This window comes from Sminthopsis crassicaudata, chromosome 4 (genome assembly GCF_048593235.1).
Source record: "Sminthopsis crassicaudata isolate SCR6 chromosome 4, ASM4859323v1, whole genome shotgun sequence".
NCBI lineage: Eukaryota > Metazoa > Chordata > Mammalia > Dasyuromorphia > Dasyuridae > Sminthopsis > Sminthopsis crassicaudata.
The window spans coordinates 425,704,022-425,730,287 of NC_133620.1; the positions used below are offsets into that span (position 1 = coordinate 425,704,022).

Genomic DNA, 26,266 nt, shown 5'->3' on the forward strand with positions numbered 1-26,266 from the left:
CAATTAGAAATGAACAAAACTACAATATTATTTAGTGTTCTATAACTCACTGATCTCTTAGGTATTAGAATCATGAAAAAGCTTGATTATTGATGGAAGCTCAAAGTTTCAACTCTAAAAAAAATGACAAAGTTGATATTAAATACCATCTATGGGGTATCATTAAAATTGGTTTTTCAATTTTGAAACACAAAAAGTAACAAAAGGTGAAAAAATTATGGTAATGTGGTAGAAAAAGCATTGTGTTTAAATCCATAATGCTCTACTACTTACTAACTAAATAAGAGAAGGGAATTAAATTTATTTCTGACTTTGCTTTTGTCATCTGTAAAATGAGCAAGGGACTGTTATATGAAACAACAAACTATAAGGAGTTATATCAAGTGGGAAATCATTGTTAAGAAAATAATTGTAATAAAAAAGAAAATTAATATAGGTTCCTTTGAAATTAAGAAGTCTCTTCCTGACAGAGTTAAAAATAAGGGATTTGAAGTGAGAAGACTAGGACTTAAATCTCAGCTTTTTTATTTCTATCTGTATGATACTAGAAAGTCATTTAATATCAAGAGACTTGCTGGTTTTCTCATTTGTAAAACATGAGTTTTTGGGATAGGTGGGAGCAGAGGGTATTAGATGATCCTTAAGATTCTTACTAGCTATAAGTCTATGATCTAATGGGTTAGAATTTCCTTTCATTTGTCATCTGTGTAATTTTGGACGTCACCAACTTCTCTGGGTTGTAGTGTTCTCATCTATAAAAATAAAGAATTCAGGGGCAGATAGGTGACGCAGTGGATAGAGCACCAGCCTTGAATTCAGGAGGACCTGAGTTCAAATTTGGACACTTAACACTTCCTAGCTGTGTGACCCTGGGCAGGTCACTTAACCCCAGCCTCAAATAAATAAAAATAAAGGATTCCTTTCTAACTCCAAATCCTTGAAACTTTACTTCTAAGAAAACTTCATTTTCTTATAGTTTTGGGGAAGTCAACAATCACTGCCAATTAACAACTTCCTTTTTCAGACTTGTTTCTCTGTGTGCATCAGGATTGCATCTAGAAATCCCAACATAAGAGATACAGAGAATTGAACAGGATAGAAACTTCATGTATTTTTTCAAGAACTGTAATCCTAGTGTCTGACTTCTTCCATGTCTTAGTTAGAGGGTCACTTAGACTGCACTATTCTACACCAGTAAATCCTGCCCTTAAAAATAGAGGGGGGTTGGCCATTGGAGCAATTTTCCCAGGAGTACAAAGTTTCAGTAATGTAAGAATAGTAAAGAGCACACGTAAACCATGTAAATTTTCTCTACATGTTAAACATAGAAATATGGCATAGGGCAGTCAGCAAAGCTTTCCCCAAACATATTTACCCTTGAAAGTTCAATTGCTACTTCCTCCAGGAAGTCTTTCCTGATTCCCCATCTGAAGTCATAGTCATTTTTTGTATTTTTCTTCATTTTCACACTTTAAAGATTCCATGCATTTTGGTGTGAGAGATTTTCTAAAGAGGCTAAGGTTTTCCAAATGTTCCTGATTATGAGCAAGATGTGAGGATTATATGAATTTGTATAAGAAATTAGGATCTACTCAATAGGATCAAGGCCATTCAAAAGAGATCAACTTAATAACCCACTTGGGAAAAAAAAAGAAATCAATGAAAAAGTCACAATCCCTATACTGTAATGGAAATTTTGATTGACATTCTTGTATGACATATATTGTATGGACAAAGCAAATAAGCATTAGCTTCTTCCAAAAATGAATAAGAAGAAAAGACAAGATCATTTATGTGTGACTAGATCTTCTATCTTCCTCTGAACTGAACATTGTTCATAAATGATAAGGACGTGTCTTATTTTGCTTTTCACTCCCATAAATGCTTAGTAAGTATTTGGTGCATGAATATTTAAATTACTGATTATTATCTGAAATAAATGGTAAGGATGAACCTCTTTTCAGGAGTTTTTAAAAAAATCTCAGCATGATTTAGGATAAAATAGTCTACAGTAGAAGCAAAAAACAGCATAATAGAAGAAAATTGCCTTAATGAGTAGAAAGGGCTTAAATAATAGCTTCTATGGAAGACTGAGTCACTAAAACAATTAGATTGAAATTAATATGTTGAAGCTTATTCTAAGTTACTTGGTATATTGAATACATATTTTTTTAAATAAGTGTCATGCTGTTTACCAACATTTATTCAAGAGAGCTTCCTTTCAAAAGGACTCATTAAAAAAAAACTGAATTTATGTGAACTGGACTGTAAAATATCACCAAAAAAAAAAAAAAGAAAAAGCTAATAACCAGATAATAAGAATTCTCAAATATTTCATTTTAATGATTCCATACTGAAATGACTCCCTTCATTTTGGGGAAAATAAGAAGGTTGAGTATAATAAGTTTTGTGATAATGCATTGGCAAGTTTTTTGTTTGTTTGGGGGGGATTTGGGTGAAAGTTAAAGGACATGACAAATTATAAATAACTAAAGCATCACCTGAAGAGCAATGAAGACTATGAATGTAAGCAGGAATCATGAAAAAAAAATCAGAGTAAAGGATCAAAGTAAATCAAAGTAAAAAACAAAACAAAACAAAAAACAAAAAAACAAAAACATTAAAGAAATGTGCAAGCAAAAAGGATGATGAACAAGTCATTTAGACAAAACAAATTGGACAAAGCAATAGATAGCCCATTGAATCCACTCGAACCTTGTGATGTCAAGAAAAAATCAAGAAGTTCCCTATGGGAAATGAAAGGCAACACAAAAAACAAGAATCATATAGGATGAGCAAGTATGAATATGCTATATTTCAGATATCTAGGTGGGGCAGTGGGGTTGAACACTAGGTCTAGAGTCAGGAAAACCTAGTTCAAACCCAATCTCAGACACTTAGCTGTGTAACCCTGGGCAAATCACTTAACTCTATCTACCTCAGTTTCCTCAATTGTAAAATGAGTATCATAATCTACCTCTTAGTGTTGTTATGAGGATCAAATGAAATAATTATAAAACACTTAGTACTTGCCTAATACCTTACCTTACCTTACCTGCTTCAGAGGGGGATTGTTTACATCAATAAAGTCGAGTATTATGGAGTATTTTAGTATGTTTTTTCTTTAAAATAACAGAAATAATGCACAGCCTTTAAATGATTTTTAAAATATATCTAATTTCTAGGTTAATGCTTTCCTAAGGAACAACATGGAATCATTTTCTTAGAATAGTTTGAGAAAAGAAGTAAATAGCCAGGCTTTTTAATTGCTCTAAGGAGTTGTGCCTAGAACTAGATAGTTAAGCAACAGTCTTTTGAGATGCATTCATGTTCTTATAGTTATAATACATAGGAAAAATATAAAATATGCAACTAACTCAATCCTATCTTTCTTCATTATAATAAATGTAAGTAAAATCACAAAATCAGAAGGACAGAATTTTAGAGTTGGATAGCACTCCAGTGGCTCACTAGTCAGACCCTTGCAGGAAAGGAATACCCATTAGAAAAGGAAAACAAGCATTTATTAAGTGCCAACTATCTGCTAAACACTTTACAAAAATTTTCTTACTAGGCTTTTTAAAGAACTCAGTTATAAACTTTTGACTGCATTTCCTCGTCTATAAAGTGATGAAGTTCAATTTGGTGGCCAATAAGAGCTTTTTCATTACTAATTCTACAATTCTCTCCCTTCCCTTCCCTTTATTTTTATGATTCTTCTTATTTTTTTGGAGGGTTTGGATTTTTTTCAAGTGAGACAACTGTGGTTAAGTGACTTTTCCAGGGTCACACAGACAGGAAGTGTTAAATGTCTGGTCCTCCTGACTCCAGGGCCAAAGTTCTATCCATTGTACCATCTATATTTCTGTGATTCTTAATCTAATATGCTATGCTACCTTTTTGCTTCCTATGATAACATTATAATTTTTATGATTCACCTCACCATCAACTAGTTCTAGGACTTAGGTATTAGTGTAGTTCTTCAATTGTTTTCATTTGTTTCCAACTCTTTATGATCTCTTTTAGGATTTTCTTGACATAGGTACTAGAATGATTTCCCATTTCCTTCTCCAGCTCATTTTACAGATGAAGAAATTGAGGAAAATAGGATTAAATGCTTTGCCCAGAGACACATGACTAGTAAATGTCAGAAATCAGATTTGAATTCAGTATTCTTGACTTTAGGCCCAGCACTCTATCAGGTATACATCACCCAGCTGTTTTAGACTTAAATATGCCTGACATTTAAGGCTCAAGGCATTTTAAAAGGAATATGGATTTTCTGGGCATTCCGAGTTCTAACATGGAAACACACATGAGGGACCTTTTGGTAGAGTAGAGTTCTGGGCCTAGAGTCAAGAAGGACTGAGTTTAAATTCAGCTTTAGAACTCACTAGCTGTGTGATCTCATACAAGTCACTTAACTTAGGCAAACTACTATATCTTTACCCACAAAACCCTATAAAGGGTTACAGATGATCAGATACAACTAAATGACTAAACAATAACAGAGATTCTCTGCCCATGACTTTTCATTTTTTTTTGATAACCTTAGATTGAGAGATACTAAAGAAATTTGGCAACTTTTTGTTTTTGTTTTTTTGGCAAGGCAGTTGAAGTTAAGTGCCTCACCCAGAATCATACAGCTATTGTTAAGTGTCTCAGGTCGAATTTGAACTCAGGTCCTCCTGACTTCAGAATGGGTGCTCTATTCAGCTGTCTTAGCAATGTTTTTTAAGTTGAAAAATATACTATACTTTTTTTTTTCCTGTATAGTGTCCCCTCCCAAGACAATTCCATTGGTGTTCTTTTTGAATTTTTTTAAATTTATTCAATGGTTTGTCTAAATACTAAGACTTTTTGTATTATTGAATTCTTTATATGGAAAGTTAAACTTATGTGTTCTATTTTATTTAGTAGTATATAAGTACTGATATTAAGTTTGTTTTAAGAAATTTGGAATTGCTAAAAAATTGGAATTACTCCCATTTAGTAAAAATGTTCATATTGTTTGTTTGGAGTTTTTACATTTAAGCTGATCTGGACTGTTTGCCTTTTTTGATAGCTAAATGTTCCACAACTTCTTAGGATAAGAATGTTTGCACCCAAAATCCACAAGTAGCTGAAATTCTTTGCCACATCCTGGTACCTACTTGTCTTCTTGTATTGATGGATGGGTTTACAATCTTATTTGACGTGCTCAAAACATCTCACTGATCCCTGGTAGGGGGATCCATGGAAAAATTCATGGGGAGTAGAGGACCAGGTCTCTTTGTGATAAGGAACCCAGAGAGTTCCTGGATGTCCATTAGGACCACCTATAATAGACCTCAGAGAATTTTAGTGTGCCTTGTATAAAAAGAGACACTTTTTGTATAGACCTCAGTTGGATGGTTTCCTGCACTCAGGGAATGAATTATTGGAAGAGTTCTATCCAGGACACTTTTAAGTGTATATATGTCTGTGTTTTTTGTTGTTGTTGTTGTTGTTGTTTGTTTGTTTGTTTTTGTTGTTGTTGTTGTTGTTTTTAATTTAAGCAAGGGACAATGTCAAGTTGGCACCAGCTCCCAAATCCATGGCAAAAACTCCAAGTAGCTTGGAAATATTAATGTATGAACGAAAAGAGTAAATAAAGGAAGTTAGAGCATAACAAATCCCAATGACATAGATTTACTTATTAACCCAGAATTCTTATCAAGTAATTTAAGAAGAAAATAGTAAAAATGTACCGGCTGCTGAGCTTCTTCAGCCTTCATCAGGTCCTCATACACTTCTCCCCCTTCATCTTCTCCATAAACACAGTCATATAAGTCTTCTTCATCATCTGCACGAGTTTCACTAAAACCAAGGGAAATTATTGTCAAGGTCAATTTCTAGACTGCATATCTTCTGAAGTCTCTTCTCTCTATGAATATCTGTGAAATTATGATTTAATAAAAATAAAAATATTTCATAATATGATAATGATAGCTAACTTTTATATAGCACTTTAAGGTTTGAAAGTACTTTACGAATGAAGTATTATTTCCTTTTATTTTCACAACAATCTTAGGAGGTATTATAAAGAAACTAAGGCAGACAGACAAGCAGCTTAGGTCTGAGCATTCTATCCTCTGCTCTGTTCCTAAAAGAATCATTGAACCACTGTCTATATAGAAGGTGATATGACTGTTATTAAAAAAAATACCTTAGAAACTATTCTAATTCCTTATGTTTTCTTTGGGCAGTTGGATAGTTAAGCTGTTCCCCAAAGATGAGAATCTATACTATCTTTAAAAGACCACTGGTAAACCAGTCAATATAAACCTTCATAATACAGAAATTATCACTTATATTTATCTAATAACTCATGTTCAAAATCATGGTTTCATCAGCATCAGAAACACCTGGTGTATAAATGCCTAGACTCCCTTCTTAGATAAAGATCAACAATTTCTCCTAAATTTATAATCTTATAGTTGCCTGGAAGCAGTAAATGCTTAAGCAATTTGTTCTTGTTGACACAAGTAGAATAGGTCAAAGGCAGACTTAGAGAATGGTCTTCTTTCTACTTCACCATGGTATTGCTAAGCCAAGGTCACCCAGCTAGAAAATGACAGAGGCAAGTCTTAAACCTTAATGTCCTGACTTCAAGACATGACCTCTGTCCTCTCTACAAGGTGCCTTCTCCTGTCAAATTTGCATGAAGCCTCTCCTGGTCTATGTTGATGTTAGCTTTCCCTCTGAATTATCTCCAATTTATCCCGTATAGTTCCCTGTGCATTTTGTACCTGGAATTCCTCATCTTGAGAAAATCACATATCTATATTCCTGCCCCAGCATCATTATAAATACGTTCAAAAGTGAATATTATACTCTTTCATGTGGGCCATTTTGGATTATTTACAACTCTGTTCCTTTCTATTAACTCAGGCAATCAAAAGAGTTTTTTTTTTTTTTTTAAGAGAAATAAATCTTTATCCTCTATGTTTCTCCAAAATGAATCATTGTCCATAATATAAAGTGACATGACTGCCATGAAAAAAAAAATCCATAAACAGCTAGTTTAATCCCTTGTGTTTTCTTTGAGCACTAGGATGGGTATATTATTTCCAACAGTTGAGAATCTACTCTTTTAAAGACCACTGGAAATCACGAGGTGATTCAGTCAATGCTGAATCTTCACAGTACAGAAATTCTCTATTTAATCTAAATATAGATTGGATTTGTATATATTCATACTCATTTAGAGGGTGGGTGCTTTAAAATTAGGGACTGGGGTTTTTTTTGTTTTGTTTTGTTTTGTTTTGTTTGATTTTCTTACATTTTATTTCTAACACAAAACAGTATTTAGCAAATAGTAAGTGATTAATAAATAATTGTTCATTGGACTAAGAGGGATAATGATAGCATTTAGATTCATAATTCCACTGTTAAAGGGAATTCCTAATTTAAAAAAAAAACTCCCTCTCTCAATACAACTTGGAAACTTCTTGATAATTTATGGTCTCAGAGAGTTGAACTATATCAGTCACTTAATTCAGAAGTTAGATAAAATGGCCAGGATCATACAACCAGAATGTCTTCAAGGTAACCTTTGATCTCAGATTTATTTCATTTCAAAGCTGACTTTCAGCCATTTTACAATACAATTACTCATTATGTAAACCCATTTCTTTCAGTTTGTTCTCACTGAAGTTGAATGTTCCCATACTGTCTATGAGTTCTCTAATTGAGTAAATTCTCAGAAAATGGAGTGGAATTTAATTTAGAAAAGTTGCTCTCAGAATAACCTGAATATAGTCCCCAAAATAAACCTCACTTTCTCTGAGATCCCTCAGTTGCTGCCTTGGGTCTAGACACCACATCATAAAATTGATATTTATAAAAAGAAAGTACAGAAACTTTAACAAATGGGAACATTTTGTAACATAGGTGTGTTTGTGTTGGTTGGTGTATACAAGAGCCTCTGTGAATGTAAGTTGGTGAATATGGCTAAAGAAGCAGTGGTCTGGAAAGGGGATGCTTGGGAGGAGGGAAAGGGAATTTTAAGGGAAAAAGGAATGATTGTAGGCAGGAGTTTCTGAGGGAAGATTTTTCTGGAGAGCAACTATTTCAAGGGCAGTTATAGATATTCTAATAGAAAAGCAGTTATTCAATTAGATAAGTTCAGGACTCAATATTTTTCTCCTATGCTTTTTCTTTTCTGAGCTAATTAGGTCACTTGCTAAGTCCTCCCAGATTTCAACATGGAATGATCCTTGACTACTCCAGGACAAGTGTATGGGATTTCTTTCTTGAATGCATTATATTTTTATCATTTTTAGTTAACCAAGCAAGAGTTGACTCTTAAGACTTTATGCAGTTGTTCAACACTATATTAAAGAGACATTTTTTCTCCTAAAAGATTTTTGAATTTTAATTACTTGGAATAATAGGAAAAAATATTTGTAGATAATCAAAAATAGTTAATATGAAAGAAAACAATATTTATTTTGAATGTTTTTATAATGATGGTGGAGTAGGAGTGTAGCCATGTGATTTCTCAGGGTGGGAATTCCAGGTATGAAAATTCCTTCCAGAGATACATATCAATACCTCTTATACAATTAAGTATCTTAGAAGAGGCTTTGGGCAGCTTGCCAAGGTTAGTCAAGTCAAAGATAAGACTTAAATCCAGGTCTTTCTGACTCAAAGGCTGGATTTCTGATTATTCTTCCACATTGCTTCTCAATCCTTTTAATAGTACTTTGACATTAACAAAAAGCTTTACATTATCTTATTTGAAACTTATTGTCTCATTTCATCTTCACAAGACCACGAAGTGGCTCCTATTGGCATTATTATCACCACTTTTTACAAACGAAGAAAATAAGTGTCAGATAGGTTAGCAGAATTGTCCATCATGACACATAATAGTAAGTCAAAGGTCTCTCTGAATTGAACTACATCCAAAATTCTTTCAATTATAGATCTTTTAATAATAGCTAACATTATACAGTGCCTTAAAGGTTACAAAAACATTATTATTATTACAAATGGAAGAACAAAAAGGCAGATGGATGGAAAAGTGAATGGATGGATATCATCTCATAGTAACAAATAATATGGGGTAGATGCTATTACCCTTATATCACAAATGAGGAAACTGAGGCAGACAGAAGTTAACTGACTTGTCACATAACTAATAATTGCCTGATTCACTAATTGATCTCAGTTCTTGGTGGTCCTAAGCTCAGTATTCCATCCACTACAACATCAAGTTGCCTACCGAGACTAAATTGTATTTGTATTCGGATGAAGGCATATCTGAGTCCAGGGCAGTTATGTAGCACAGCAAATAGAGTGTCAGACCTAGTGTTAGGAAGACTACTCTTCCTGAATTCAAGTCCAGTCTTACTAGCTGTGTGACTGAGAAAGTCATTTAACCTTTGCCTGTCTCATTTTCCTTATATGTTAAATGAGTTGGAGAAGAAAATGGAAAACTACTCAAGCATCTTTACCAAAAAAATTTCAGTGGGGTCATGAAGAAACAGACAAACTGAAATGACTGAACAATAATAATATCTGAGTCACTTCTAATGAATACTAATTGCTAGGGATTGCTTAACTCAGAAAAAGCTGCAATACAGTCCAGTTTCACCATCCTATTCTGCTCATTCATCCCTGAAATAGACTTTGTATTGAGTTTGGGTCTGCTTTTCTTTTGTTTTCTCAGAGTAGTTCAAGGTCTGGCTTCTCTGAAACTTTCCATGGAGAAGGGGAGCTGGTTGAGTATACTTCAAAGTACTCTGTGTACAAAATAAGCAGACAGAGCTGAGTGCCAACAAAAACAGAATTAAGTTAGTTGAGTGTCAGAAGGAGAAAACAGGAAGAGGGCAGGGGGACTTGAGAATGAAAGAAGGGCAAAGCATAAATAAGATATAATGGAGTGCCTACTTGAACCTCAAAGTAAAGATTGCAGAGTAAATGTTGTCAATACATGTAAAATAAAAATTACTGCAGAAAAATAAACCTGGCCAATTAATCGTAAGATGGATAGCTGACATGGTTGACTTCACACAGGTAAGAGTCAGCATGGTGTTTTGGAAAGATTTCTGTTTTAAGCCTCAGGCACTGACATTTACTGGGTGCCTAGTCTTGGACAGGTCATTAAAGTCAATAAATCATTAAGCCTTTATTAAATAATTACTATGTGCTAGGCACCTGGAACCTTAGTTTCCTCATTAGTAAAATTAAGGTAATAATACTTTAACCTCATAACTCCCAAGATGGTTGTAAGGAGAGTGACCCCTGCCCCAACAATCTCCCCGTCCTCCATCCCACCCTTTATTCAGCTGTCAAATGTTCTTCCTTAAGCACAAGTCTGACAATGTTATCCCTACTCCACTTAGTAAATTCCAGTGACTCCAGAATCAGACATAAAATACTCTCTTTGGCTTTTAGACCCCTTTGTATCCTTGCAGCCTTATTACTCCTTACCTTTCTTACTCATCCTACATCCTACATCTGTGATCTTGTGACTCTTTGCTAATCCATACACAAGACTCTGAGCATTTGCTTATCCAAACTCTGAGCAATTTTAATGACTATTCCATGGGTAGAATTCTCTCCATCCTCATCTCTACCTTCAAATTTCGCTGGCTTTCTTCAAATATCATCTTCTACAGGAAGCCTTTTGTAATCCCCCTAAATTCTCATACCTTCCCTCTGAGATTAGCTGTAGTTTATCCTATACATATTTTGTTTGTAAATAATTATTTTCATTAGACAAGGAGCAACTTGAGATCAAGAACTGTCTTTTGCCATGCTTTATATATAGCCTCAAAGCTTAGCACAGTCCCTGACACATAATAGCTCCTTAACAATTGATAGTAGACTGACTGATATATAAAATTAGATATGAAAGATAGAAACAACCAGGGTAGATAAAGAAAATGGACCTGGAGTTAATAAGATTTGAGTTCAAATCCTGTTTCAGAGACTTACCAGCTATGCCTTGAGCAAATGACTTAATCTCTTTTAGCCTTAGGTTCTTATCTATTAGAGGATATAATAGCACCTTCCTTACAGATTTGTAGTGAGGATCAAATGAAATAACATCTGTAATGTACATGGAAAATAATTATTAAATCATAATATATATATATATATACATATATATATATATATATATGCTTCTTGAATGCAAGAAGACCTAATTTCAAGCATTATCCTTGATACCCACTAACAATAAGTTGCTTAACCACTCTAAAACCACACTGGAAAGGTTTGCTGTAGAGGGATTTGCCTCATCTGGAGGTCATCCTTATATGAATGACTCTTGTCTCCATCCCAATCTCTATAAACTATTATTATTTATGATAACCTAACATTTCAGAGAAGCATCACCATAAATCAATATTTTCCACAATTTGATTAAGAATCTATTCTGACATAATTTCTGCCTTTAGACTCTGTGGGCAGAAAAGAGATACATGTCCTCCTATGTCCCCCCCCCCCCCCAAGAAAACATTACCGAACAATTTATTATAATACTAAAAATAAGTTTTCCAATACCTTACATTTTTGTTTGTTCAACAACTTAAACCTATAATCACGATATAGAACTACCATCCACTTCAACAGAAGTCTAAATTCTCCTTTTATTCAGCATCCCTTGTAGGGTTGTGCAGTGGGGGGGGGGGGAGGGAAGCAAATTGGAGGGAGAGAAAAGGGGTAGTTCTAGATAAGAATTGACAAAATTGACTTTGAAAATGTGAAAATTATTTTTTAAAAGGTGCTACATTTATTAATTTTGTCACTAAAAGTAGGAAAAAAATGATACTGAGTTTAAGGTGTTATTATATGTCTTCTCACTTCACTTCCACAACTAGTCACCAACTCTCAGGGGAAGGAGGAAGGGACCACAGTCATGAATAAAGATTGGACTGGAAATCATAAGATCCCCATGAAATCTTGTCCCAGGCATCAGCTGTGTAACGCTGGAAAAGTTCCTTAATCTCATATCCTCAGATTCCTCATCTATAAAATAACAATATTGATACTATCCATTAATAGAACCAAAAGATCTTAGATCTAAAACGGAAAAGGACCATAGAAAAAAATCTAGCTGAACTTTCACAAGAAGACCAAACTGATGGCAAGGGAGATTAAATGATTTATCCAAGATCATATGGGTAATAAGCATTAGAAGTAAGACTTGTACCCAAGGCCTCTGATATTAGAACCACTGATTTTTCCCTTGTAACATACTGACTGTCATCATAAGATTGTTACAAAAAAAGTATTAGTAAAGTCAGTAAAGTCATTACCAATTAATAGCTATTTCCTCCTAAATCTTTATCTCCAGTCCAACTGCTTTCTCATCTCCAACTACTTATCTCTATAGAAATAACCATTTAAGATCAATATGGGCCAAATTAAACTCAACATTTTACTCCTAGAAATACGAGTAAAATGACTTTCCAAATTTCCTATTATAAGCACTACCATTTTCCCTTATATCTCATATTTTCCAATATCTCACATCCATCTTTTTCATTCCATTCCAACTGCTATTACTAATGCCAAGCTTGTGTTATCTCAAGTGGATTTTTACTATACTGTTCTATATGTTATTCTAGTTTCCAGTACTTTGTCCCTACAAACCATTCTGCACATTATTGCCAGAAGAATCTTCCTAAAGTACAGCTCTCATGGTATAATACCCCTGACTCGAAACTTTTCCCATGGTTTCCTTTGTCTACCAACAAAATCCAAAGTCTTTAGTAAAGTAAAGTCTTTAGACTGGAATTCATATCTTCCGTGATATGGCTTTGAATAATTGCTTCTCTATTAATTTCCATTATTCAATGGACTGATATTTCACTTCCATAAGGCTAACAGTCCATAGACTATCTGCCATTCCTCAAACAAATTTTGAAATTCTCCTCTTCATTGCTAATGTTCATACAATTTCTTCAACTTCATATGCTACCCTCTGATCTCTACTTTCCAAAGTCCTCCCCGACACTAAAGGCAAATTCTAATGCCACCATTTTCATGAAGCTTTTCTAGCTATCTGTAGTTTCTCATTCCTTTAAATTCCTAGACTATTTAATTTATACTCAGTTTTTGTGCTCCATATATTATTTCATTTATTATATTTATTTTAATATGTTGTTCTATAATAACAATGAGATTATATCTATTAGATTATAATAGATATAATTATATTGTCATAAACCTCTTTTTCTCAAAATATCTTGCACATAATAGCTTCTTAATAAGAAAATGTTTTATTAATACATTAATTGATAAATGAGTCGAAAGTTGATGACTTTTGGTTTTGATAAATAGTAATCATAGTTCTTGCCTCAATTTACCTAAAGGGGCTCTAGATATAGACATATCACTATCCAGTGATAACCTTTTTGTCTACTTCAGCCTACCATGATTGCATCCCTTTTCTATCAATTTTTCTCTCTAAAGATACCATACATTTGTTCCTCATAACCCTGTAATGCTGCTCTGTTGTTCTCTAATGGTGTTCATATATGTGTTCAAATATTGACTCCTCAAGTAAATTATAACTTTATGGACATTGGGGATAAACTTCACATAGCTTTTTGTTCTTCCTGCTTCACCCATAGACGCTAACGTAGTTCTGAGCACACAGGAGCCATGCAATATGTTTGAATTAATTGATTGGCATTCAATGCTTCTTGGTCATTTATAATTGACCCTGTTCTGTCCAGCTCTCTAAGCTATGAATAATAAAGTCATCCAACCCTCCATCAGAAAGCATTTTAAAAAGGAAATCAACAGTGAGTACAAAGAAGGCTGAATTAAATTCTTCATTTTGGTTAAATTTCAACATACTCTATTAAGTCAGGAAGGCCTTTGTAGATTTCTTCATCGTTGACACTTTCTTCAGTAGGGAATGGTCTGAGAAAAAAAAAAAGAAGTGTAAATGGAAGAAAACCATATGAGACATATTTTTAACAAAATATACAATGTGTGCTGTTACTATGTAAGTCAAATTCTATTACTGTGGCAAATATTCCCTCAGGCATGCCCCAAAGTGCCTTCAATGACTACTGCCAACTAGTTGCTTTTATTGTATACCCAATTTTCCTTAAGGATATCCACAGACTCTACCCAAACAGCGTTAGTATCATTATAAATAATAATGAAAGTAAAGACTAGTATTTATACAACACATAAGAGTTTGTAAAGTACTTTAACAAACTATGATCTCATTTGAGCCTCACTACAATCCTAGGAGGAAGGTACCCTTATTTTTCTCATTTTACAGATGAAGAAACTGAGTTAGAGGTTAAATGATTTGCCTAAAATCACATAACTGGTAAGTTACTGAAGCAAGATTTGAAGTCTATTATTCTAGCCCCTATGCCTCATGCATTAAAATTCAATTTAAACATTTGTAGCTGGTGGCAGTTTCTCCCCTAAATGTGCTTTACCTTTCTATCCCCAAGTTTATCTGCAGCAGCATCAATTGCTTAGGATCATAGAATAGCAGTTTGAAAGTTGAAAGGGACCTAGGAAAACATTTGGTTCAAACTCCTCAGAATAGTGCCAGAAAACCTAGAGGCCCTAAAAGTAAAGTGACTTGAGTCAAAAGCCACCCAGGCAGGAAGTTGGGAATCTGGGGCCAGGAGCCAGATCCCTAACCCCAGTATTCTTTCTATTCTATCATATACATATGTGTCTCCCTCCCACAAATATATTATTTGCCGGAATTTCCTAATTTAGGAAACACCAGAAAGTACTGTTGAGTTTCTTGAAATTTCAAAAAATTATGTTTTAATGAGCTCTTTTGTTTTTACATTTCTTATACACACTGCCCTCACTTCTTGCCATTGAACCCCTCCTAAAACAAAGAAAATTCAGCAAAAAATTCTTATATATAAATGTATATCCAAATCAGTTCCCTGTCTCTCTGACATAAGGTCCTATGTCATTATCTCTCCTCCAGGCCTTTCAGTGGCTTTACTTTTTTCTGAGTTCCTTGACTTTTAAAGAATATGCTTCAAGAAAACCCCAGTATAGTTAAAATAATCATTGTAGAATGATGGGATTTGAACTTTACAGCATGTTAGCCCCATAGAGAACTTAATTTACTTCCCTACACTTACAGCCACTTACACACACACACACACACACACACACACACACACACACACACACACACACCAAAAAAAGAAAAAAAACATATATTTTATATATGGTTGCTGCTTTTTGTATGCTAACTGAAATCAGTTATAATAAAATGTGTATTTTAATTTTACCTTATTGCTACTGAATCTGTAGTATTCATCTTGATACAGGAAAAAGATTCATTGAATTGTAGACTAAAAAGAGGCCTAAGAAACCATCTTGTCTGATCCCTATATTTTACAACTTTTGAAACAAGTCCAAGATCCAGGTGTCCTTACTAACTAATCCAACAGTCTTTACACTACATTGCTCCACCAGGAGTTGCTGGTTCTTACATCTTAATACAATATTTGTTGTTTAGTTGTTTCATGTTTAACTCTCTGTGATCACATCTGGGTTGTTTTGGCAAAGATACTGGAGTGGTTTGCCATTTCCTTCTCCAGTTCATTTCATAGCTGAGGAAATTGAGGAAGGGGTTAAGTGACTTGTCCAGGGTTATATTTGAATGGAGGGATATGAATTTTTTTTCAATTACAGGCCTCTCACTCTATCATTGGGCCACTTACTCATCTTAATAAAATATATATTCATACTATTAGAATGCTCACTTGGTAAAAGTCCCATCTACAAAGAGAGTTCTTTTGATATTTCTTTCCCATTTAATACATATTCAGTTTTTTGTTTGTTCTATTTTAACTTTTAAACAATTGGAGATATATAAATTAAATTAGAATCTCACATTCCTGGGAATGTTGAAAGGATGTTGAAAGTTCAAGATACATATTTACAAAATAAATATTAGGTATATCTGGGTATGTAATATATATATACATTGCATTTATGTATACGTGTATATGTAATGCATTTATATATATATGCATATACATCTAAGTATGTATATTTATGTACATACACATATGTATATGTGTATAGTCTTTAAATGGATTCTAACAAAATTAATTACAATACAGCACACTTAATAACTATTATATTGGACTATAGTAAGCTTTTAGAATATGTTTGAGTTTATTTTTAAATAATACCAGAATCCATCAAGATGAATAGAGGAAGATCATAGGAGTAGAGATATAGATCTGATAGGTACAAGGGACGTTATCTAATTTAAACCTCTCATATTACGAATGAAGAAAGACGTTGAAGGGAGAGGTACAAATATTAAGTTCTTGCCTTCTATGTGCCAGGCACTATGCCAACACTTTACAAATATGCTATCATAATAAGAAAAATCTTTCACCCATAGAAATGTCAAGAATTCTTAACTTAGAGTCTGTGAACTAATATTTCAATTTTTTTGATAATTTTATTTCAATATAATTAGTTTCTTTTGTAATGGTTTTATTTTATTTATGAATTTAAAAAAATTATTCTGAGAGTCTATAGGTTTCCCTACAGTCCAAATGGGGATTGTGAAACAAAAAAGTTAAGAAACCCTGGATTAAGTGATTTGCCCATTGTCACATAGGTATTAAAGATTAGAATTTTCTAATTTCAAATTTAGTGTTCTTACTACTGAAAGACTTCTACAAGTATTAATTGTGAACAGTAGTAGTAGTCAGTTTACAGAACAATCCTAGATTCTGCATTTAACGAAAGTCAAGTGTTTCATAGACTAATAATATAAAAGTTTTGAAATCATGCTTATAAATGACCAAAAATTGGAAATTCTCACATATTTTTGCCAATTTAAATATTTATGGCTTTTGTTTTTTAAAATGGTTTATAATAATTGACCATAAGAGAGAAGAACTGGCTTCTGCATACTCAATGAATTAAAAACAATGCATCTGTAATATGACACATGACCACTATATAACAATAAATCTTACCTAATTCCTGTGGCTAATGCAATAGGTGTACGAGAAAGTCTTGATAGTGTTTCTATGACCTGAGGAAAGAAAAAAATATTTCATTGAATTTGTGTTTTTAAGAACCTGAGGCATATCATTCCCCCAAAGAGCAGGTTTTTTAGTCCATTAATAAAGATCAATCAAAAAAAAATGTGAAGGCTTGCTAGAATAATCTAAAATCTCCTGAAAGATTAAAAAAAAGATTTCCAGTAAAGATGATGACATATATACATATATTGTATAAATTAATACTTTAACATATTTAACATATTTACTTAACATATTGGTAAACCTGCCATCTGGGAGAGGGGGTGGGAGGAAGGAGGGGAAAAATTGGAACAAAAGGTTTGGCAATTGTCAGTGCTGTAAAATTACCCATGCATATATCTTGTAAATAAAAACCCTAATTAAAAAAAAAAGATGATTCCTTGCTTAGCCCTCAGTTTCCTCATCTTTAAAAAGAAGTTTTCAAAACATCTAGGGTCTCTTCAAGCTATAGAGCTATATTAATATCAACTTAAAACCAAGTTTATATATTTAGAGGTAGAAGGAAAAGCCAAGTCCCTCTAATTCAACCCCTTCTTTTTACAAATAAGAAGAATGAAGCCCAGAGAAAGGAAATGATTGGTACAAAGAAGGATTTGAACCCAAGTTCTCTGACTCCAAATTGAACCTCTTTTCCCCATACACAATAGTGTTCCTGACTTCTCTTCAAACATTCTATCACCAAGTAAAATTACCTCTCATGCCTTTCTCCAAAAGATGCAGTAATTCATTACAATGGGATTGGATTCTCTCTTCTTACATGTTCTACCATCTTCATAAAAACTACTCTATTTCTTTATGACACTTTTCAATGAAGATCTCATGTCAGGATATGTGATCAGTGTTTAAGCAGGAGGCACAAGGGGCAAAAAATACAAATATTCTCCCCCTACTGCCACATCACCAAAAAAAAAAAAAAAAGTTAAAAAAAATGATCATGGATATAATAAAAATCCTATGCATTAATATAAAAATTATAAATATCAGATATGCCAAAAATACTTAGAAATCTGGATGGTAACATGAAATAAACTCTGCCCTGAAAAGGCTCACATTTTATTGGAAGTATTCTACAAAAGGACTCTACTTTGACAGACTATACATTCCCAACTTCAGTTTCAGAAAATATAATCATTTCAATTCACAAAGTCATTAGGAAAGACTACATATTATTTTCCTAACATAACTTTGGCACTCAGTCACTGCACAGACTAATTCTACAACCACTGTAAAGAATAGCAGGGTGTCTGCAAATATATGGTAGCTACCACTACCCAGTTTTATCATTCCCTCCTCATCTCACTCAACACCAGGGGAAAAAAAAAAAAGCTTTTCTTCATATAAATAACCAGCAGAGGGAGCCATTTCATAGAATATTATTTTTGTTTTCCCATTTAATTCTGCTTAATAAATACAGGATGCTTAGCCTGATTCCTGTCACTTATTCCCCGAAGGTTATTTCTTAATATTATACAAAGTATTAGGGCCAAGAGGTGGGAAAATGAGGCTGATACAAAAAATAAGTGCAGTGGGAGAATCAGAAAAAAGTCAGAACAGCAAAATAATCCTAAAAATGAGCTCTTCTGGGCTCCCTTAAAGTCTCATATATTATTCAGCATTCTGTCTCAATCTTTGTCTCTGTCTCTGTATTTCTGCTTCTCTGTATTTTTCTCTATTTGTTTTCATCTCTCATTTTTTTCTGTCTATCTCTCTGCCTGTCCCTTCAGTCCTTCTTTGTCTCTGTCTTTCTGTATCTCTCCCCCAATCCTGGTCCAAACATTAAACATAAGCACTGCCAAATCAAATATGTAAAGTCTACTAAATGTGGTTTTTTGACGGCTGTATTTGTTGTTCTTTAAGGTCTATGAGCACAAAATCTTGGCAATTGTGAACTTTGAATAGGCTGAGTCCCAAAAATAATGCTGGATCCTTAGGTCCCATGTAATCAAAAATGATCTCTCCTAGAGAGATAAGAACATGGCTATGCAAATATGTACAAATTAAAAAGGAAACAGAGAAGCTATCAGATCTTTGTATTGATAGCATCACAGATTCATTCAGAGATCATAGAATCAAGATAAGGTAAGGTGAAATCACCACTTACTTACCTAACCCCTTCATTTTAGCTATAAGGAAACAGTACAGAGATGTTAAGCAATTATCCCAAAGTCAGACAAGGATTAAATGACAGAGCACAACCTGAACCCAAGCTCTATCACTTTACTGTTTTCGCCCTTAATGGCTGCTAAATTGTGTTTCTGAATAATTTCTTGCAATACAATATGAAGTCCTGAGCATTAGCTATACACAAAGGGATATACTCTTTCCAAAAAGCTTCAGTGATATACCAAATCATAAAAAATGGGACATAGTACATGAACTTATAAAGGTATAAACATCAAATCTGTCCAAAAGATGATTTTTAAATTACAGATGAAACTTGAAGATGAAAGTCTTTTTTTTCTTCACATTTGCAAATAGGTTCAAAAAATTTTTATTACAAATATAGTTATAAAAATTGGGAAAATAAATCAATATTTATTTGATTTCTGTTGGACTAGATAGGCCATTCTGGAAAACAGTGATCAAAATGGCAATAAACTCCATGTAAACTGTTATTTTTAGAAACTTTGTTTTAACATTTTAACTGAAAATATTTTAACTTTCCCTGTTATCACCCATCATTCATAAGCATCCAAGGTCTCTGGGGGAAAAAACCAAACATTATTATTAGCTCCATTTCACAATTGGTGAATTTAAAATGTCAAAGGTTCAATCATTTCAAGTGTCACCAACAGAAGTTGCATCTGGGTGAACAAAAGAAGGATTTAAGCAAAAAAAAAAAAAAAAAAAAAAAAAAAAAAAAAAAAAAAAAATCACACGTGTTTATATAGAGATCAGCCTAGAACGCACATTCACTGCTGAATGAGAAAAAGGTATGTCCCTTCACAGTCATTATAACCCTCCTCCACACTGTCTCCACTCTCTTTCTAAATTCATGGGACAGAACTTTCTTTTCTTTTCCTATTTACTTATATTCAGATTTGATTATTTTTAAGGTCTTCTGTACTTTCCTTTCTCCATTAACTCCTTGAGATTCTAATGAAATAAACAGGAACAGCTTCCCACACATGGAAGGCTAATGTCATATACTGTTCAAGCTACCTGTTATTACTATTTCTCTAAATAAAATTTGATCATTTTTTTTTCTCATCTCATCTGGTATATAACCATTATTGGGATTTTCATTTTGTTATTTTTTTAAAAAGCCACTAATGCTTAAGGAAAAAAAAAAAAAAAAAAAAAAAAAGGTATAACAGTGGCTTGTGAAGTCCAAGAAATCTCACTAGCTTGCTATTACCAGTATACACAGAAAGTTCCATTTCTCCCTCTTGCTTTGCATAAACTGTCTCTTGCCTAAAATGAGCTTCCCTCCTACTTTCACTTCATAGGAAGGAAAGTATTTTTCAAGTTCATCTTGAATGCCACTTCCCTACTAGATGACAGTTGTTCTTAACAGAATGTTGATAACTAAAACTTGTTTTTTTGGTTTGCTTTCTGTTTTTTGTTTTTGTTTTTGTTTTGTTTTGTTTTGTTTTTGTCTTTGTAGGCTGTTCTTAGCACAGTGCCTGACAAAGTTTACTAAATTTTAAATTGTTGATGGATTTACCTGTTGATTTCTTTCATTGAAAAACATGGCCAGTGGTTAGTTTATATCAATAGGGTATATCAGTCAGCAATCAATAAGCATTTATTAAGGGTCAACTATGTGCTAAATGCTGGTCTTACTAGGACTTTCTGTCACAAATGTTATGATGAATGCCATATAAACCATTTGAGGTACTTGCCTTAGTCTGTGACTCAAAAGTATGATACAAAAATTAACTGGGGAAGTAACAAATTGGGAAAACATTTTTACAGTTAAAGGTTCTGATAAAGGCCTCATCTCCAAAATATACAGAGAATTGACTTTAGTTTATAAGAAATCAAGCCATTCTCCAATTGATAAATGGTCAAAGGATATGAACAATTTTCAGATGATGAAATTAAAACTATATCCACTCACATGAAAGAGTGTTCCAAATCACCATTGATCAGAGAAATGCAAATTAAGACAACTCTGAGATACTACTACACACCTGTCAGATTGGCTAAGATGACAGGAACAAATAAAGATGAATGTTGGAGGGGCTGTGGGAAAACTGGGACACTGATACATTGTTGGTGGAGTTGTGAAAGAATCCAGCAATTCTGGAGAGCAATCTGGAATTATGCCCCAAAAGTTATCAAAATGTGCATACCCTTTGACCCAGCAGTGCTACTACTGGGCTTATATCCCAAGGAAATACTAAAGAAGGGAAAGGGACCTGTATGTGCCAAAATGTTTGTGGCAGCCCCTTTTGTAGTGGCTAGAAACTGGAAAATGAATGGATGTCCATCAATTGGAGAATGGTTGGGTAAATTATGGTATATGAAGGTTATGGAATATTATTGTTCTGTAAGAAATGACCAACAGGAGGAATACAGAGAGGCTTGGAGAGACTTACATCAACTGATGCTGAGTGAAACGAGCAGAACAGAAGATCACTGTACACTTCAACAATGATACTGTATGAGGATGTATTCTGATGGAAGTGGATTTCTTCAACATAGAGAAGAGCTAATCCAATTCCAATTGATCAATGATGGACAGAATCAGCTACACCCAGAAAAGAGAACACTGGGAAATGAGTGTAAACTGTGAGCATTATTTTTTGTTTTTGTTTTTTGTTTTTCTTCCCAGATTATTTTTACCTTCCGAATCCAATTCTTCCTTTGCAACAATAACAACAACAAAATTCGGTTCTGCACATATACATTGTACCTAGGATATACTATAAGATATTTAATATGTATGGGAATGCCTGCCATCTAGGGGAGGGAGTGGAGGGAAGGAGGGGAAAAATTCGGAACAGAAGTGCACAAGGGATAATGTTGTAAAAAAAAATTACCTATGTATATGTACTGTCAAAAAAATGCTATAATTATAAAATTAATAAAAAAAACTGGGATTTCTTAAAAAGGTAGAATATCCAGCCAGCACTGTAAAAGTAAGCACTTAATAAAAAGATTTAGGGCCTGAATAAACCATAGACATTCATCCAGTCCAGCCCCTCCTTATTCTAAAGATGAGGAAAGCAAGACTGTAGAAACTGACACGACTGGTATATAGCAAAACCTGCATTTGAACCAACACCTAATTTTTTTAAAACTTACCAAAATATTCAACCTTCAAAAGAATGTTTGATTTTTTTTTTCCTAAAGGGGAATGGAGGATTGAGAAAGGATGTGTGGTATAGTAGGTGGAAAAGCAGTCTCTGCATTAGGAAGAACTATAGGACAGATATTAGTTGTGAGACTCAGCATATCACTCAACTGCTTAGTGTTCTGGTCAACTTTTTAAGGACAAAAATTAAAGAAAAATGTGTTGGTCTGTATTGGTAGGAGTTTCTTGACCTAGGATTGTTATACTTATACCACTGAAGTCATAGGTTTAGTTACTACCCCTAATCATAATTATTATTATTTATTAGATTCATTAGAGTATAAACTTCTTGAGTGTAGGAACTGTTCTTTTATTAATTGTATGCCCAGCACTAAGTACAGTGGCAGGCATATTGTAAGCACTTAAGAAATTTTTATTGGATTGGATTGGATGATATAAAAGGTAGAATGCAATAATAAAGTTTTTTTCTTTTTTTAAGGATCCCAAACTCAATATAAATTAAACTAGATAAAAGGAAATACTACATTTGTAATTTGCAATAACTTTTATATTATTATACTATAGTAGCAAATGAACAATTTTCATTGTTCAGTCTTTCAGTACCATCTGATTCTTTATGATCCACTCTGTCCAAGTCTATGTTCATTTTTTTCCATGATACTATAGTCTATCGCATTCTCTGCCATCCCTTTTTCTTTTGCCTTCAGTCTTTCCAATAAGTCCTAGTATAATATGTAGCAATTGTATTTTGATGGGAGGTAAAGAAGTCAGGATACAGAATAAGAATTCTTTTTGGTTTTGTTTTTAACATGGTTTTGCTTGTTTATGCATATTTGTTTTTCTTTATTTTTATTCAGTATAGAGAAAAAGTAGGAAAGAAAATCATTTTTTCTTAATTAAAAACAGCAAAACTTTTTTTCCCAAAAAATAAAAAGAAATAGAATTTCCGTTCATGACTTATAAGGCCTTCTGATTTGAAACCAGGAAGATGGAAACTTTAGTTTACCTTAAGGCCATGAAAAATAAGGTAGATTTTAGTCAACAAATCAACTACTAAATATTGTCTTTTGTGAAAATCTGTCATGTCAGCATTGTATGGAATCCCCAATCTGGAAACTTCTCTGTAACTTAATATTTTAGAAAAATTCTTGGGGCATTAGTAGGTTAAGTGATTTGCCCACGATCAATCAATTTTTAGATATCAGAGGAAGGAATCAAATCCAGATCTTTCTAACTTGTGTTTTCAAGGCCATATGACTATTCACTATACCAAGATGCCTTTCAGTACTAAAATATATGAGACTTGCATCCTAAGGAATCTGTACTATGAATGATGGAAACAGAAAATAAAGGTATTCTTCCAAGCAAGACATCTATTATGGACAATGCTTTCCCTTAGAGTTCTAAGAGACTACCTTGAGCTCATTATCTTAATTTGTCCTCTAATTTTAATTTTTCATGGAAGATCACTATGTTGGATGTTTTCTAAGCTAATGTCAGCTCTGATGATGGATTTTAGAGACTTGATCATTAAAATACAGAGAAAAAATACAACAAATCCTATGGGAAGTGAGGAAGAAATCACTCACGAAAGGCAACATCTGAAAAGTATGTTCAGAGGGCACAGAGATAGAGAAGAAGAGACAGCTAAATGGCTCAGTAAAGCAGTAGGGATGGATTTAGGAAGACTGAGTTCAAATCTGGCCTCAGATACTTACCAGTTACATCATCTTGGACAAGAGAAGTAACTTTTTGTTTGCCTTAATCTACTAGAGAAGGAAATAGAAAATTACCTGCCTATCTTTGCCAAAGAAAAAAGCACAATCCCCCAAACCCCAACATCCCCAAAATAACATGGACAAGCATGCAATCGTTCACAGGGTCACAAAGCATCATACACTATTGAATGACTCAACAACAGTATTAGAGAAGCCTCAGAGAGATGCAGAGTGAAAAATGACACAATTGAGCTGAGCTTCCTCCTTCAATTAATTATTCAGTGTAGAGAATTAGTCTTGGAGAGCAAATCTTGCTGATTCTCTAAGCCCTGTGCTCTTTCCTCTGCACCACCCAGCTGCCCTTTAACAAGTTCCTCAAAGTCACCAAGTGACAAAGAATCTATTACCCCTGGAGACAATAAATTCTACAGATACTTATAATTGTTAGGAAGTTTTTTTCCTAATCATCAAGCTGAAATTTGCACCTCTTCACCTTCCACTCATGCTCCTAGAGCTAAGCAATACATGTTTCAACTTTCCTCCATATAACAGCTCCACAAATGGCTGAAAGTAAATATCATTTCCTTCCTAAACCCATGCTAAATATTCTCATTTCCTTCATCTGACTGAAACATGGCACAATTTCTAATCCTCTCTCATCATTCTGCTATCTCTGCTCTAGGTTTCCTCCTGTTTCTTAATGGACTGTCCAAAATGTGGTGCCAAGCACTAGACAAATTATTCCAGATGTGATCTGACCAAGGAATAATACACACCCCATTTCTCCATTAATTCAGTCCCAGATCATGTCAGCTTACTCAATTGCCATAGTATACTATTGGTTCCTAATCTTTAGGTATACCCAAGTTTCTGATGTTTATATATCAACTACTCTTTATTCTTTCCTCTTCCATTCTAAAATAGGATAGCTTAAAAATAAAATAAAATAAAATAGGATATCTTACTCTAAATTCAAAGGTAAGATTTTACATTTTACATTTTACATTTACATTTACATGCATCTCAAATTTCATTTTGTAAATTTGGTTCATTATTATAACTTGAAAAGATCTTTTAGAATCCCTCCCAACTTCATGATAGATACGATTTTGATATGTAATTTTATCTAGAATCAAGAATAACTAAGTTCAAATGTGACCTCAGACATTTGCTAGCTGTGGGTGACCCTGATAAGTCACTTAACCTCTTTCTACCTCAGCTTCTTTTTCAGTAAAATGGGAATAACAGTAGGACTTCCTCCCATGCTTATTGTAAGACTCAAATGAGATGGTATTTATAAACCTAAAAGTATCACATAAATGTTACCTATCCATTATAATAACTTTATTATTATCATTGGATTTTTAAAAATGGAAATAGTACATGTCAAGGACAGATCTTATAGCATTCCAGTAATGACATCTATCCATTTTAATATATGAAGGCTAAAATAGGACAATGGAAATCTAACTAGGAGAGGAAGAACTAGAATTTCTGTTGAGGCCCATACTTGGTATATCTCACTGCTGGACTCCAGTTTCTACATTCTCAATCCAAAAAGGATCATTTTCTTATTTTTTCCTCATAGTGGACCTCAGGAGTGATTTAAATAAAACAGTTGGCTCTCCACATTTATCCTTAAACCAAGTAGACTCTAAATGTAATAGTGAATCTCAATTTTTTTCTTTTCTGGGATCATCTCTCTTAGGGATCCTATTTTCTATTTATTTTTTTCAACATTTATTTTTGTAAGACTTTGCAATCCAAATTTTTCTTCCTCCCTGACCTTCCCCCTTCCCAAGAGCAATCTGATATAGATTAAACATGTGCAATCCTTTTAAACATATTTCCATATTTGTCAAGTTGTGCAAGAAAATCAGACCAAAAATGGGGGAAAAACACAAGAAAGAAAAGCAAAGAAACAAAAAGTGAAAACACTGTGCTTCAATTCAAATTCAGTATCCATAGTACTCTCCTTGTATACAAATGTCACGTTTCAAGAGATGCTATTTTATACCAAATTCCTGAGATCTCTCTTCAACAAATGACAGAAGAGTTTCCATCTCCTATCTTCTTTTAACCATGGTCACATAGTGTCTTAAGCAGGATCCAAATTCAGACCCAAGTCTAACTCTTTACTATACTACCTAGTTGTCTAAAACTTATCTGTTTAGTATAATGTGTTCAGGGAAGTCTAGCACCTCTAGTGAGAGAGGCTTGCAGTGCAC

At 33.6% G+C, this 26,266-nt stretch overlaps 1 protein-coding gene across 1 annotated transcript in view; it reads right to left on the reverse strand.

Moving 5' to 3' along the window:
• The window catches only part of VAV3 (vav guanine nucleotide exchange factor 3), a 448,180-nt gene that overhangs the window by 232,746 nt on the left and 189,168 nt on the right, over positions 1-26,266 (reverse strand). The window contains exons 3-5 of the mRNA XM_074262844.1: positions 16,989-17,047; positions 13,843-13,908; positions 5,730-5,838 (exon numbers count right to left, since the gene is read on the reverse strand). Coding sequence (XP_074118945.1) covers positions 5,730-5,838; positions 13,843-13,908; positions 16,989-17,047 — 234 coding nt within the window. The remainder of the gene's footprint in view (positions 1-5,729; positions 5,839-13,842; positions 13,909-16,988; positions 17,048-26,266) is intronic.